This window comes from Primulina huaijiensis, chromosome 14, assembly GCF_012295235.1.
Source record: "Primulina huaijiensis isolate GDHJ02 chromosome 14, ASM1229523v2, whole genome shotgun sequence".
NCBI lineage: Eukaryota > Viridiplantae > Streptophyta > Magnoliopsida > Lamiales > Gesneriaceae > Primulina > Primulina huaijiensis.
The window spans coordinates 2,561,659-2,577,253 of record NC_133319.1 but is presented as its reverse complement, the minus strand read 5'-3'; the positions used below and the strand labels follow the sequence as shown (position 1 = coordinate 2,577,253).

The window sequence follows — 15,595 nt, the reverse complement described above, 5'->3', positions numbered from 1 at the left end:
GGGGGGGGGGGGGGGGGGGGGGGGGGGGGGGTGGGGGAGAAAAACGACATAAAGCAGCCAACTCGAAAGCTCATTCCGGGACAAGGCCTTGAGTTCAAGAACTTGTCTTATTCCATCATGAAGAAAGTCAAGAGAGATGGCGTTTGGGTTGCCAAAGAAGCTTATCTTCTTAACGACATTTCGGGGCAGGCAATCAGAGGTGAAATATTGGCTATCTTGGGGCCTAGTGGTGCTGGAAAATCGACGCTTCTCGATGCTTTGGCTGGTCGTATTGCTCAGGGGTCTCTTGAAGGATCTGTCAGGATAGATGCTAAGCAAGTAAGTTTATGGTCGAATATTTCACAGCAGATCGAATTTCGAAAAGAATGAGATACGGACGAATTTCAGGTCCATTAAAAACTCAGAAAGAATGGTCCATTTTGCAGGTGACTACTAGCTACAAGAAGATGATTTCTTCTTATGTCATGCAAGATGATCAGCTCTTCCCCATGCTGACGGTTTTCGAGGCATTCATGTTTGCAGCGGAAGTGAGGCTTCCACCTTCGATATCCACTAATGAAAAGAAGAAACGTGTCGTCGAGCTGCTCGATCAACTCGGTTTGACAGTAAATTTTTCACCATCTTCTTTTCATCCCAGTTTTTTCTCTTTCCGTGTTTTGTGAAAACTCATCTTCTTTCAGAGTGTGTGTCATACGTATATCGGCAACGATGCAACCCGAGGGGTCTCAGGCGGAGAGAAGCGGAGGGTGTCAATTGGTATCGACATAATCCACAAACCACCACTGCTGTTTCTTGATGAGCCAACCTCAGGTCTCGATTCTACAAGTGCTTTTAGTGTCATCGAAAAGGTAAGGGACATCGCCCGAGGGGGAAGCATGGTTCTTTTGACGATCCATCAACCTTCTTCCCGAATCCAAATGCTCCTGGACCGTATCACTGTCCTTGCAAAGTATGTATTGATTACTACTGGTTGTTTTGTATCATCCAAAATTTTGCTAATATTTATAATGAATCGGACTACAGGGGTAGACTGATGTACACAGGAAGTCCAACTGCTCTCTCTTCATACCTTTCTGGATTTTCGAGGCCTGTTCCAGATGGTGAAAACAGCTTAGAGTACCTCCTCGATGTAATCAAAGAGTATGATGAATCGACTATTGGACTAAATCCTCTCATTCTGTATCAACGTGATGGCATCAAACCAGATGAAGTTGTAAAAACCCCTATTCAAAAGCCACCAAAAGGGCCTAAACTCCCCCTCACTCCCCGCGTGAGGATCCCCTGGAGTAAGCACTTGAGCCTACATAGCAGCCAGTTTTCGAGTGGAAACATGACACCGCAAGCAAATTCTGTCCAGTTCAATTATACTGATGATGATGATGATGATGAATTTGACAATTCCCTTGAACGAAGCAGCAAGAATCTTCGTACGCCTATGAGCGTTCGTAGCGGAGCTGGCAATCCTCGCTTAGCTTCTCATTTTTTATAAAGACTTCCCAGTTTCGCTCTACCAGGGTGTAAGGGGTACACTACAACGTCCCCCAACCTGGACTCCAGCTCGAACCCCAGGACAAACTCCTGGAATGACACCGATGTCCAGTTCAAGAAGTTATATTTCCAACCACCATCTTGCTAAAACAAAGACCTCGATGGCCTCCACCCAAGGACCTAATTCACTCCCCACTTCTTACGAAGAATTTGAAGCTGCAGAAAACGTTCTTGAAGAGCCCGAGAACATGCAGAAATTCGCCAACCCTTGGCTCCGCAAGGTTATGGTCCTTTCCTGGCGTACTGCACTCAATGTGATTCGAACCCCGGAACTTTTCCTGTCAAGAGAGATTGTCTTGACAGTAATGGCTCTGGTTCTATCATCCCTCTTCAAGAATCTCCATCACTATGACTTCAAAACTATCAAACGTCTCCTGAATTTCTACATCTTCTCCATCTGCCTCGTCTTTTTTTCTTCCAACGATGCTGTCCCAACTTTCATCCAAGAAAGATTCATTTTCATAAGAGAAACATCTCATAACTCGTACCGTGCTTCATCTTATGTCATCTCATCCCTCAACGTCTACCTCCCTTTTTTCGCAATTCAAGGCTTCACATTTGCAGTAATACCTCAATTCATATTTCGTCTCCGAAGTAGTATAATCAACTTTTGGTTAATTCTCTACGCTTCTCTAATAACCACAAATGCTTATGTGATGCTGGTAAGTGCACTGGTTCCAAGTTACATCACTGGTTATTCAGCAGTGATTGCTACAACAGCTCTCTTCTTCTTGACTTGTGGATTTTTCTTGAAACAATCCCAAATTCCGAAATATTGGCAATGGCTACATTATATCTCCGCAATCAAATACCCATTTGAGGCCTTGTTGATAAATGAATTCAAGGGCTCGAATTGTTATAATGGTAACAAGCAGGAGCTGTCGCCAGGTCCCTTGGGAGATTTGAAGATCAGTAAATTGCATAACATAACATCGGAAACATTGAAAGAGGACTGCAAATTGATTGGTGAAGATGTTTTGTTCACAATGGATATCCACAAGATTGAGAGTATATGGATAGACATAGGCATTTTGTTGGCTTGGGGAGTTCTTTATAGGCTCTTTTTCTATGTGGTTCTTAGATTTCATTCCAAGAATCAGAGAAAATGAAATTTGAATCTTGGATGCTTCTGTAAAATAATTGCTTCATATTGCTAAAATGAAACCTTTCGAGTATATATCATATGAATCTCCCGTCCATGATCAAACATTTTTCTTTGAGCACAAATATGTGTCTAATTAAACCCGTGACATCGTTGCTGTGGGGGGGGGCTTGGGATAATCTATTTTCCCATGTTCTCCATGTTTTTTATACGAACGTAATCTTTTAGTTTCTTTGTAATTTAAATTTGTAATCCATTTATGGAGTGATCCAATACAAAAGGAGCTCGTCATTTGTAAGACGTCATAAAGTTCAAAATGAAATAGTACTGACGAGTAGAAAGGGTATCGAATTGAACCAAATAAAATCAGTTTGAAATCTGAAAAGAGAAACAAAATTGATTCAAAATTTAATAAAAAAATTCAAGCAAAACCGATTTTATAAATATACAAATTTATATATCGACTTCGTTAAAAACAAAACTTACTTTAAAAACTTAAGTAAGCCAAATAAAACCAAATCAAAAATCTATATTTGGTTATAAATTTTTAACAGTTTAATTAGACACCTAAATCTGACTTTGTATCCAAAATACAAACCTTAGTATCAAATTAATCAAATCGACTCAGGCATGTTCTGTATTGAACTTATTCAAATTATTAAATTACAAGAAAACTAACATAAATCCAAGCTTCATGAACACAATATCAACCAACCATAAGATAGCCGATGTAGTCATTAATAAAGTTACGTTACATGAAAACATAATATAAGCAAACAGAGGTAGCACACGCATGAGAGCTTCGACATAACCGATTTCTCCATCCACACAGCAGCATTCAATTCACAAAACACAAATAAAATCATGTCCAACGAAGAAATCTTTATAAGTCAGCCAAGCCTATCAACAATAGAACATAACCCTTTTCACATTCTCTCTAAGCTGTGGCAGAGGTCTCACTGCAGCGTTGCCCCCTGGAACCCTTGTACTCCTTGCACCACCACTTGTACTAGCACCACCACGACTGGCGGCCATACCACTAGTCATAGAGCCGCTATCCGATGTTTCTGGCTCCATATAGAAACGAGCCCGAAAAGCAGCAAGATGTGCGTAGTACGCAGGAGGCACTGCCAGATAGCATGTGAACTTTCTTTAGCATCACGCAAAGATTTCAACAAACTAATATGCAATGCAGTACTAAGGAAACACGTGCACAGAAAGGGGGATGCTTACCTATTGAAACAGAGCGTGTGCATCTTGCATACCTGTAAAAACATAATCATGACAAGTATAAACATCAAAACCACAAGATTCTCAATATAGGTAGTGACAGTACTTACGTATAACAAAGGTTATTAGTGAGAGACTGAAGACCATCAGCAGTAAACTTGTTTTCATCCCACAGCACGTGGTAATGAGCTGGGCGACTAGTACCCTGCAAGTAGAATTATTCATACAAGAAATGCATAATAGAGGCAATAACTTATAAATTAAGTGGAAGTTTAAATTTACCTGTATCCCTGCATGGCTACAAAGGTAGAAGTCAAACTCAGTGGGGTGGCAGATCTTTGAGTCAACAACAGTACCTGTGCGAATCAAATACATAATTCAACTAAGAAAACGAACCTTTTAATGGTCAATCAAAATAGAATTTTAGCTGTCAACATTCTATACCAGGGAGTATGTTTCCGCTCCGATCAACTGCCTGTCTGTCATTGTGGTTATGGGCAAACAACCTGGTATGATGCCGCTTCTGGACCACAACAAAGGTGACCGTCGGCTGATAGTTTGGCTCCAAAGATGCACATGCCTGATTAAATACAAAACAAATATAAGATTCAATTCACAAACCATATAAGCTCTCCTAAATAATACCCAAATACCAAAGAAATAGCTAACCTTGCGGATTGCATCAAGCTCATGAAGCAAGACTTGATAGAACTGCCCTTCGCTGACACCATCCCTGTGACAAGGCAACCTCATAAGAGAAGAAAGGATAGAGGAAACAAAGAGGAGAGATATCTAACAATCATCTGACATGGAAAATTTTCCTCTTACCTATAGAAAATGATCCGCTGTGGTTTCTGTCCAGTCGCTTTGCGGAAAGAGATGAGCAGTTCCCTATATTAAATAAGATAAGCCCATAAATAATCACAACTGGTACGTAAGATAGACAAGTTCACAAGTGAACGACAGAAGTTAAACCTTATCATGCCACCATGCATAACCCCTTTGGCAGGATCCTGCCAGGTTTTATACAAATCCTGAATAAGCTCTTGCCTATGTGCTTGTGCACATACCAAACCAGCATATTTTGTGACCTCTGGCCAATCCTGGGAAGCAACAACCTGAAAAGAATTTCCAGTAAACATATCACTTAACCAGACAGATTTCAAAAATGAAGCCACAATAATAATCTCAAGTCAAGAAGAGGGTGTCTTACTGCAGCAATTGATGGGCTAGAATCTTCCCCTGGATGGGGATGCGTAACATCAGCACCAAAAATGATTGTAGGACGATCACTGACAAGGGGTATACGTCTAGAAATTGCGTCACGCAATACAGTGTTTCTCCCTCCAACCTTGACATTTATCTTCAGAGACACGTTGGCAAGGTACTGTTTACTCATCTTGTAGACATGCTTCTGCAAACAGCATTGAGAAACAATACCAAGTTCTGTTTCACATATCCGCTTCAGGTCACCTGCAGAAAGATCAAAAACGAATTCAAGCAAAGGCACAGAAACATAATATTTCCAGAAAAATTTTTGGGCTATGACTTCGAGACTTAGTAACCTCTTACCATAAAGAGAACCATTATTGTCAGGTAATATAACAATCAGTAAGTCAAGCTCCTTCCCATGGGGTGGCAGTTTTGTCATGACGTCATGAAACCTAGTTTTTAGAACTCTTTCCACCTGATCAGGACGTCCAGTAATAACTGGCAATACTGGTTCAGGATTGAAAGCCTTCAACACAAAATAGAATGTTACACAGGTTTCAGCTATACAGCGGACAACAATGTCATAACGGCAATCTTTACCATTCCAGAAACGCTGCACATTTGAGCAAGCTCGTGACAGAAACTATGCACCATTGTGTCTTTTATACCGCGGGCAAAGTTAATACTGATCCAGCTGTTAACAGTTCCACCATTAACCATCCTCTGCACGAAGTAAAACAGTTGCCAAGTGCGACTCAATCAAACCACAATTTGAATGCAGTATTTGATGAAATACACGTCGGGAGAAAAGACGAGATTTCCACAGGCACACATGATAAACATGCAACATATATTATATTTGAACAAAATAAACCACCATAACTATCATCATGCAGGCCAATAGCAAATATCACAGATTCACTTGTTTTAAAACCAGAAAGAATAAGAATACATAACTTACTAAAACATGTGGAAGACAACAATTTTTTGGCTCCCATGAGATTGGGCAAATGCCCCTGCAAACTTGTGAAATGTGCTAATGTACAATTATGCATTACATTTTACATCCCTCCAACACTTGTTCAGAATGCAAAATGTTGATCAAGATAATATAGCCTTATTTGAAATTTAACATCAACCATCTAATTATATACGAAGAAAATACAACTACGTACATTTCTTTTTTTCCTCAATTGGGAAGATGTATTTCTGGTACATTCACTGGTAACATTTACCGGGAATACATTAGAACTCTGGTAAATTTTAGTGCAGCATGCAATAATTCTCATAGGATAATGCTATTTTAAACCAAACAATAAGGTCCTAGCTTTGTCCCTGAATTTTGGCCATCAATTACCTTATTCATCATGTTCCACTGCCCAACTTGAGGCAGACAATCCTTCTCCCGACCCGAATCATGATATTTGAGCTGTAAAAGTCACAACGCAATTACATGATACCAACGGCCAAACAATCAAACCAGTAAGATACGAGCTCGGATTTTTTTGCTTACCCAGGGAGCTGGCAAAACACGAGCTTCAACCTGAGCCAGCTTTTCACTTATTTTAATTCCAAACTCCTTGGCATAAGGGTCTTCATCATATGCATTATGACGTACAGTCTGACAAAAAAGAAAAAAGGCTGCTATTACATGCAAGATTTATTAGCAGCGAGATTGAAAAGTAATATAGGCAATATTACAAAGACAAATATAAGTGCCAAAGTTCCTCACTTCCATGTGAATTATTCGAAAACCACATTCACGTCATCGATAAGAAAAGGTAGAAGAAAATGCAACATGCACAATGGGTAAAACATAATACAAAAAAAATTCTCAACGAACACACAATAGAGAGGTGCTGACAAAAGTCCAACCTGAAGTATGTCAGACTCCCTCTCCTGGGGGCGCTGGCATGTCACTTTGAGCAGTGCAGTAATCTGTCTCTCATTCAACCTCTTAGAATATCGCTGGCCTTCTACAATCTTGCACACCTGGTCAATCAACAATTGTAGAACTCCCATTAAATGATATTACTAAAGAAAACGGGTAACTGAAAGGAACAGTAATATAACCTCCATCGGTAAATAATTTGGCCTCTGCGTATTTCCAACTTGTAGACAAGGCCACTGAGTATGCTGAATGACAAATCCGTAAGTCTCTTGAAAGTATTGAACCACGGATTTCAGTGTACCACTTTCATCGACAGGAAATCTAATACAACCAGAGTCATAGTTCATACAACAATCAAATAAAATAAAACAAAGCAAGAACCATAGTCTTATGAAGGTAGCACTATCATAAAAAACAACACTTCCAATATATGAGGAATTCATAAAACACTTATACAGGATCCAAATTGCATCGTAAGCAATAAATCATAATCTAAAGGCTAGAAATAACTGATGGACCCTGGCAGCAACCCAGCGCAGAGATTCAAATATTTAACAAATAGTTACACAAAAATATAAGATCCTTACGTTAGCTCCCGTGTTGCTTGCGATGTCAACCCAGAAATCCGGTACTTCCTGCGCATATTTCCTCGGTGAGTGACTTCCACCTTTACTCCTCTTAGAGCTTTCTTTATCTGTAACAATTATTGATCAAACATAGGCCACAATAAGATTTACACCACCCCATGAAACATGCACAATATTTTAATGGCCCAAATTGATTCTTGACACTGGTGACGCATTATTAAAGGAAAAATAATAAACCAGTAATCAGAATCTGAACCAAATTGTTGCCAATCCATGGCAGTCAAAATTATTTACCACATGTCGTATTTAGGTATTAATGCAAAAATTCAAGGATTAAAAGCAAGAAGACGGGTTGAGCATAAACTTCAAGTGGCCAAATTTAAAATGGAAAAAGAGAATTCCACATAGTGGGCAAGTGGTCTAAAAAAGTTCAACGGAGTTCTTTAATGACCGAACAAAAACGTATGGTGGATTAATCCATGACTCCATAATCTAGACATGTCGAGGTTAGGTATCCAAATTGGGACGTTACTTTCTTTTCTCGTGAGAATGGTTTGAAGGATAGGTAATATTTCATACGTAGAAACGAAGCTGCTAGGGTAATATACAACCGAGTAAGAAAACAAGATGCACGAGCAAACCTTCACGCGGTCAGAGTCAGACAACGGTCTAAAAGAAACATCCATGTTCAGAAGCTGAGTGACGAAATCTATCACTGGTAGTGGTTCAATGAAAGCAGTAGATGACATATCTGCGCAGTCAAAGGAAATCTTTGTAGTTAATAAACACATCTTAAGATATAAGAATAAAAATTTAAAGCTCATACACCAGAAAAAAGTTAATTAACTGACAATCTATAAGATTTCTCATACCAAATTGAAAACTTGCTCACCTATATTAAGTGACAATCCCATCTGAGTGGGACGAATACTTTGGTAGAAACCACGCCAACTTTCTAGCCCTTCACCCAGAGGTTGCCTTCTACCTAAATCAGGGGAATAGAAAGATCGGCCTACTGGAGAATACCTACAATTCAAAGCAATATCAGCACACTGGAATAATTAAAAAAAATCAAAACTTGCATGAATTATGATCGAAAAGAACATTAACACATACCGGGAAGTGGGTAACTCCCGAAGAACAATGTCGAGAACCTGAAGAGCTTCTTGAGGTGCATCAGCTTGCCTTCCCTGTAAAAACATGCCTAAATGATGCAAATCGGCGCGTGCAGCAAACTTGATCACCACGGTAAACACCCTTTCTCGCCTTCAAACAACATAAAATAGAATTATTATTAAACAAAGGTTTTGCAGGACAAAAGATTGCATGCAAGAAATGCCAGCCAGCATCTACTCAATTCAAAAGAAAAATAAAAAAAACCTGACACTGCCTGGAACATCTTCTTCATCAACAAGGGTGATTTTGAACTCCTTCGAGGTAAAAGGAAGAGGCCCAGCAGTGTAAAGACTCTTTCTCCCATCATATGCAGGAAGTCTCTTTCCAAGGTGAGATTCTCGATACAGCTTCACCAACTGCTCCATCACAGCACGATTAACACCACGGGATGTGACTTCAGGTGAAATCGAAACCTATGACAAAGGAAATTAATACTTAAATAGGGAAATAAATGGAGGTACAAACAACTCACATACCCAAAAGTAAAGAATAAATATCAAGCAGATGGCTTAATTCAAACAACTCACATCATATTGGTGAAGGTCCTTATCTGGAAGCTCAGCAAAGAAGTGGTTTGCCTTCACAATACACTTGCTACCATAACTACCCTTGCCTGGCCTCAGAGGAAATCTCATGGCCTTGCTAGAAGCTGGTTGCATTTCTTGACTTGGAGGCTCTTCGGACTGGACAGAAACGGATTGAAATTGCTCAGAGAGTTCCATAGTAGTCAGATCAGGCGACTCAGAAGAGGAGCTAGGACCTCCAGGGGTCGGCATTCCGTATGGAATAGGCTCAGAAATCATTGGGGCTTGATATGGAGACTGGGTTGCTTGGTGCAGCTCGGGAGCTGGTGGCCTAGATGGCTCACCCACGGAAGGTGCCCCAGAACCACGACCAGCTATATATCCACTGCGGCTTTGGGACGGTGGCCCTCCCCGTTGATATTGCTGACCGCCCCGACCCTGCTGATATTCAGGAGGTCCACCGTGATACTGCTGTGGAGGCATTCTGCCACCTCGACCACCATGACCTCCTCGTTGGTGACCCCGACCTCTTCCTCCTCCTTGATATCCTCCTTGCTGATGTACTGGATGCTGCGCTGGTGGTCGTTGGACAGCACCGCGTCCTTCACCAGTTTCCTGAGGCTCGGAGGTCTCACCCGCACCAGGAAGATCAGTTCGCCTCTTTCTCACCATGGTCGCAACTGCAAAATGCAGCATACATTAAGACTGCAAAATGCATTCAAAGGGTAAAAAACACAAAAAACAAAAATCGATCGCAGACTTGCCCTTAGAATTTTTACAAAAGTTCAAAAGTCCAGGAGCAATCTATAACCCCAACAAGTGAAGTACAAAGAACACGTCAAAACATTAATTCAAAAACCTAACTAAAGGCCGCTTCTCCCCAAAGCGCGATTAAACCAGATTCAGCAAATTAGAACCAAAAACCATAATAAAACGGCAAATAAACCCATGAACGATCAGATAAGAAACACAGTCCATCAGAAAATAAACTCAGATCCCAGCAGATCTACTCTCTAAACAAGTGAAAACAACGCAACCGGGAAAAATTTATACAACAAAAGCGAAGAAATCTTCGAAAATATTCAACCTCGCCTTCGTAGTCGCACTTGTGCACGCCAATCACTCGGAGAAAGGCTCCAAACGACCAAATGACGAAACGTAGACTGAGGCAGGACAGGGAAAGAGGAAGATAATAAATAAAGGCCGACGATGGTACAATACTGACACTGTTATTTGAGTAAACAACGAAAATGCCATTCACGTGATACTTTGCGCCTGTTCAGAAATGACAACTCAGCCCCTGTCTGTTTCGATGAGGCTCCGTTATGCAAACTCCGGTGGTTTTTATGTTGGAGCCTTCTTGTAATGTGGGTTTTTTTAAAAAATAATTTAATTTTAAAATTTTTTTTCAAAAATAACGTAAAAAAAAAAACATTTCCAAAACTATTGCAATCCACGCTTACGGAGCGCGGACGCTGCACGGACGCTGGTTCACGTAAGCGACGGAATATTTTAGCGACGTAATATATATAAAAATCGTCGCTAATTAGAGACAGTTTATTAAACTGTCGCTAAAATTGAATCAGCGACGGTTTTGGAATCAGAGACGGTTCAAACACCGTCGCTAATTGGAAATACCACCCTGCGCATACTTGTATCAACAGCGTGCACATGTACGCCGCGGATAATATTGAACTTTCAACGACTTGCAATTTTGCAGCGTGCAATATGCGCTACGAAAAGCCATTTTTGTTATAGTGAAGACAGAGAAAAAAATAAACAAGAAATTCATCAAGACTGTGATATCTCAATTGAATGTTGTTCATTTTCCTCAACATCATTCTGTGGTCGAATGTCATGTACAAGATGCTGCTAACCAACATTAAGCAAATTTGTAAAACTGTGTATGTTCGACTAAGACGGCGTCTTAAAATCCTGCTGACCAAACAAACCAAAGTCAGCCACCCCTGAATCACTGAAAAAACTAGGTTGAATAGTAGAGGTTCCTGAAAAAACTTATTTTTTGATGAGCTTATTGTCTGTTTTTTTTCTCTATCTTCACTACAACAAAAATGGCTTCTCGCAGCGCGCAAATTCTTTTTCCGCAGCGTATATTGCACGCTGCAAAGTTGCAAGCCGTTGAAAGTTCAAGATTATCTGCGACTTACATGTGCACGCTGTTGATACAATTATGCGTTGGGTAGTATTTTGGCATTTAGCGACGGCTTATTAACCGTCGCTGATTCCAATAAAGCGACGGTTTAAGTACCGACGTGTTTAATAAACCGTCGCTGATTCAATTTTAGCGACGGTTTAATAAACCGTCGCTAAATAGCGACGGTTTTTATATATATTCCGTCGCTTACGTGGACCAGCGTCCGTGCTTATGAAGCGCGGACGCTGCTCCATGTGAGCAGCGTCCGCGCTCCATAAGCGCGGATTGCAGTAGTTTTGGAAATGTTTTTTTTTTCATTATTTTTGAATTTTTTTTTTTAAATTAAATTATTTTTAAAAAAACCCTTGTAATGTTGATGTTGGCTCTTTTATATAAAAACTAATAATAATTGAATTTTAGCATGCAATCCTTTAATTTATTTTTCAATTTTACTACAAATTGTGATTTCATTATATATAATAATAATAAATTTTTAAATAAAACACTATTTTTTTACTCACTTTTTATTAGAATTACATTTGAAAAATCCATATGTAAATATCGACTTTAGATATTTACATAATAATATATGAGCAGGTCTCTTGTGAGACGGTCTCACGAATTTTTATTTGTGAGACGGATCAACCCTACCGATATTCACAATAAAAAGTAATACTCTTAGCATAAAAAGTAATATTTTTTCATGAATGACCCAAATAAGATATCTGTCTCGCAAAATACGACCCGTGAGACCGTCTCACACAAGTTTTTGTCATAATATATTTCATTTTGGCCACGCAAAACTCGTCAAATAATTAAATTGGTTATTTCTAAGATATTCTTCATTAGAATGGTGTGAATATGCGGATAATTATGTGGAGTGATTTTGATTATATGGTGCGTAGATTTAGCAATTAATGATAATTTTATCAATAATTCAAAAAAGTATAATTGCATTAAAGACATGTTAACATCTCTTGTGTAGTAGTATTACGTGCTTAAGTCATTCAATATTTTTTTAAAAAAAAATTGATTTTAAAAATATTTACCCATGAATTAATTGTATGGTCGTTTGTATGGAAAATATACGCTCGGAAATTATCCACTCAACCCATCCAATTTTCTCAGTTAGCATCATATAATATAAACTACCTTGATATATTAAAAAGATAAATAATTTGTTGATCAATTTTTACAAAAAAAAAACATTATTTATTCGATTAAAAACTTGTATTTATTTAATATATGATTTAGACAATTCTGATTGTATCTTTAATTAATAATAATCCACAATTGTTTTTTTAAAATAATTTTAAATGGATAGTTTTGCACTTTTGCTTGATAATAAAACAGAGGTAAAAACTTGTGTGAGACGATATCACGGGTCGTATTTTGTGAGACGGATCTCTAATTTGAGTCATCCATGAAAATATATTATTTTTTATGCTAAGAGTATTATTTTTTATTGTGAATATCGGTATGATTGATTCGTCTCACAGATAAAAATTAATGAAACGTCTCACAAGATACCTACGCTAAAATAAAATGGTGGAAGAGTCACGAGGAAATGTCGTTTACGTGGTCATTGATTTGAAAAAGCACCAAATAAGGGTAATCATCGGAAATCTCACTGCTTTTTCCCTATTCAAAAATATGGTAATTAATTCAAATAAACATTGGCCCTTTTCAATAAATAATATAATATTATTTGCATGTTTTTATTTATTGCTATTCATATCAAACTTTTCTCTTAATTTTCTTTCTTACGCTCCATCCCCCAAACCAACTTTTGGTCCCCGTATCGGTCATTTAAAATGCTATGCTATTTAGGCAACCTACATTTCATCAACCTCTCAAATATTTATTTAAAAAGAAACATAAAAACATCTACTTTGTAATAACCCGACATTACTCACCCGCGATCATCACTCACTAGCTCAATTGATACCAGGATTGTTTTGCCAAGACCTATATGTCCAGAAGGTCTTGCGTTCGAATCTTGGGAAGGTAAAAGCTCTAGTGCCTGGGCTGGAGAAGTCCTATGAGTAATGATCGATCGTGAGTGGTGTCGGGTCATTACAAAGTAGATGTTATCAAATGTATTTTGAAACCGTGTTTTTTAAAATCAAATACATTTCTATTTCACACTAGATTTTACGTCTAATTTTAAAAAATATGGAGTCGCAAAAGATCGTAATTTTATACGTGGGGAAACATGCTCTTTTGGATTTTCAATTTGTGTGATAAATGAAAATCTACTTCTATCTTCGTCTTTTAATCAATAATAATGAATATAGATATTGTGAAGAGGAGACTATGAAAAGGAACCATAGAAAAAAAAAAGAAAACAGAAATGAAGGAAGTGATAACTATTTTGAGATATTGATAGATTAAAACATGAATTTAATGAATGTAAAATCTACTTCAATATTTATCTTTTAATCATGTATTATTTCTTGGCGTTCCGTATATGAACCTCATCTAACCGAGCTTATTGATATTGATTCGATGATTCCCATAAGACGTGCTCTGGGATAAAATCGGAACTTGCAGCAATGTGGTGCACATGGCAAGATTGGCTCAAGTGGTTCCAAATCCGATGAAATAATTAAGAAGGAAACTCTTCTCGAGTGTGATTGGTCATAATAATTATATAATTTTTGAAGTGTTATTTTACAATTACTACTAACGGTACATTGAATTTTCACGAATATTAGAGTTTATGGGTCAGAAATTTAACATCATATATACACTCTTACCCTGCAATTTTTTATGACCATAACACATATATAATGGTCCAATTCTTAAATATAAAATTTAATGAACGTTTGTAATTTTTGAACTTTTAAAAACTGTTTTCTAAATAAAAAATTTCAACAACTTATAAAAAAAACAAATTTATGATATCATGAAAACAATCAGGAACATGATTCGATTAAAATGATGAAAATCATATCTTATCTTATAAAAAATAAAATACAAATGTGTCCGAACAAAAATGTAATAGTTATTTCTCTATAGTATTATACTAGAACATTTTTAAAGATGACATGAGTCAACCTAAGTTTTTGAAAATAATCTTCCTTGCATTTGATTGTATCCAACTTCATTGAGAGAATGAGGTTTTTTTTTAAATTGACTGGTGTTATTTTGCTAATTATTAAACATTGTTTCGTTCGTAAATGAGACGATGAATAATACATAATATAAAGATAAAAAATTAATATATTTAGATAAGATAATCATCCATGACATTATCCTTTGTAAAATTTAAGTCAAACATATAACAAAAATAATGATGTATGATCAACCAATGTTTTATCCTCGTCAACGAGCTATAATGTTAGGACATTTAATATTCGCAATTTTGATTTTGATGTTAACAAAAATTATTGTTTTGTTTCTAACGAATTTACCTAAGTGCGCAGAAAGCTGAAACTGATCAGTTACCGAGCCATAACTAAAGTTGTCGAGACGCAAATTGAAACTATCAACTGATTGAACAAACTAAATCAGCCCAACTAATGTATCAAATATCAGTTCAACTGATTGTCCAGCCGATAAGTGATTCAGTAGAAGACCTTCAGAAGTCCGACCAGCTGATGAAGATCTCAACTGATGAAGAGTCCAGCTGACCAGTTCAACTGAATCAGTGAAATCAGTTCAGCTGACGAGCCAACTGATTTCACCAGACCAGCTCAAGAACAGTTCAGCTGACCAGTTCAGAACATCAGTTAGGAGCCGACCAGTTTGCAGAACAATACAAGCTTATCTAAGTTGAATCCAGCTTTGCATAAGGGTGCAAAAATAATTGTCTAACCAAAGGACAATAATGAGCGTTGCAGCAGAACTTTAAGTTAAGACATTCCTAAATGGTTGTCAGAAAGGACAAGACACAAATATTGAGGAACATATTCAAATTGCAACGGACATATTTGATGAGTCTCGATGAACGATCTCGTAATCTCTATAAATATAATATCAAGACTATCAACAAAGTGTGTGTGAAGAAGAGCACAAAACAAGTGCGTGAAAAAAGTGAGGACACGCTCAACTCATATCAGCTTATAAGAAACAATCAGCCAAGATTTGAGGGAACACTTCAACATGTTATAAACTTAGATTAGAAGCACAAATCCCTCAGTGTGTGAGAACACTTTCGTGTTGTGT

At 37.8% G+C, this 15,595-nt stretch overlaps 1 protein-coding gene and 1 pseudogene across 2 annotated transcripts; one reads left to right on the top strand and one right to left on the bottom strand.

Annotated features, from left to right (window-relative positions):
• Window positions 1-30: 30 nt before the first annotated feature.
• On the top strand, window positions 31-2,657 carry LOC140957163 (ABC transporter G family member STR-like; annotated as a pseudogene).
• Window positions 2,658-3,345: 688 nt separating this feature from the next.
• Window positions 3,346-10,491, bottom strand: LOC140956842 (protein argonaute 1A-like). 2 transcript variants are annotated; one of them, XM_073413731.1, is made up of 22 exons: window positions 10,358-10,490; window positions 9,274-9,950; window positions 8,951-9,159; window positions 8,687-8,836; window positions 8,463-8,596; window positions 8,212-8,321; window positions 7,571-7,677; window positions 7,166-7,304; window positions 6,968-7,084; window positions 6,606-6,713; window positions 6,450-6,521; window positions 5,693-5,815; window positions 5,453-5,618; window positions 5,094-5,353; window positions 4,856-4,998; window positions 4,709-4,771; window positions 4,550-4,613; window positions 4,325-4,460; window positions 4,163-4,236; window positions 3,991-4,085; window positions 3,884-3,915; window positions 3,346-3,777 (listed from the first exon to the last, which is right to left on the bottom strand). In XM_073413731.1, the coding sequence occupies exons 2-22, from the start codon at window positions 9,940-9,942 to the stop codon at window positions 3,554-3,556; spliced, it is 3,195 nt and encodes a 1,064-aa protein (XP_073269832.1). In that variant the 5' UTR covers window positions 9,943-9,950; window positions 10,358-10,490; the 3' UTR covers window positions 3,346-3,553. The 2 variants fall into 2 exon arrangements, with proteins under 2 accessions (XP_073269832.1, XP_073269831.1); XM_073413730.1 differs by having other exon boundaries at window positions 5,094-5,618; window positions 10,358-10,491.
• Between the last annotated feature and the right edge of the window lie 5,104 nt (window positions 10,492-15,595).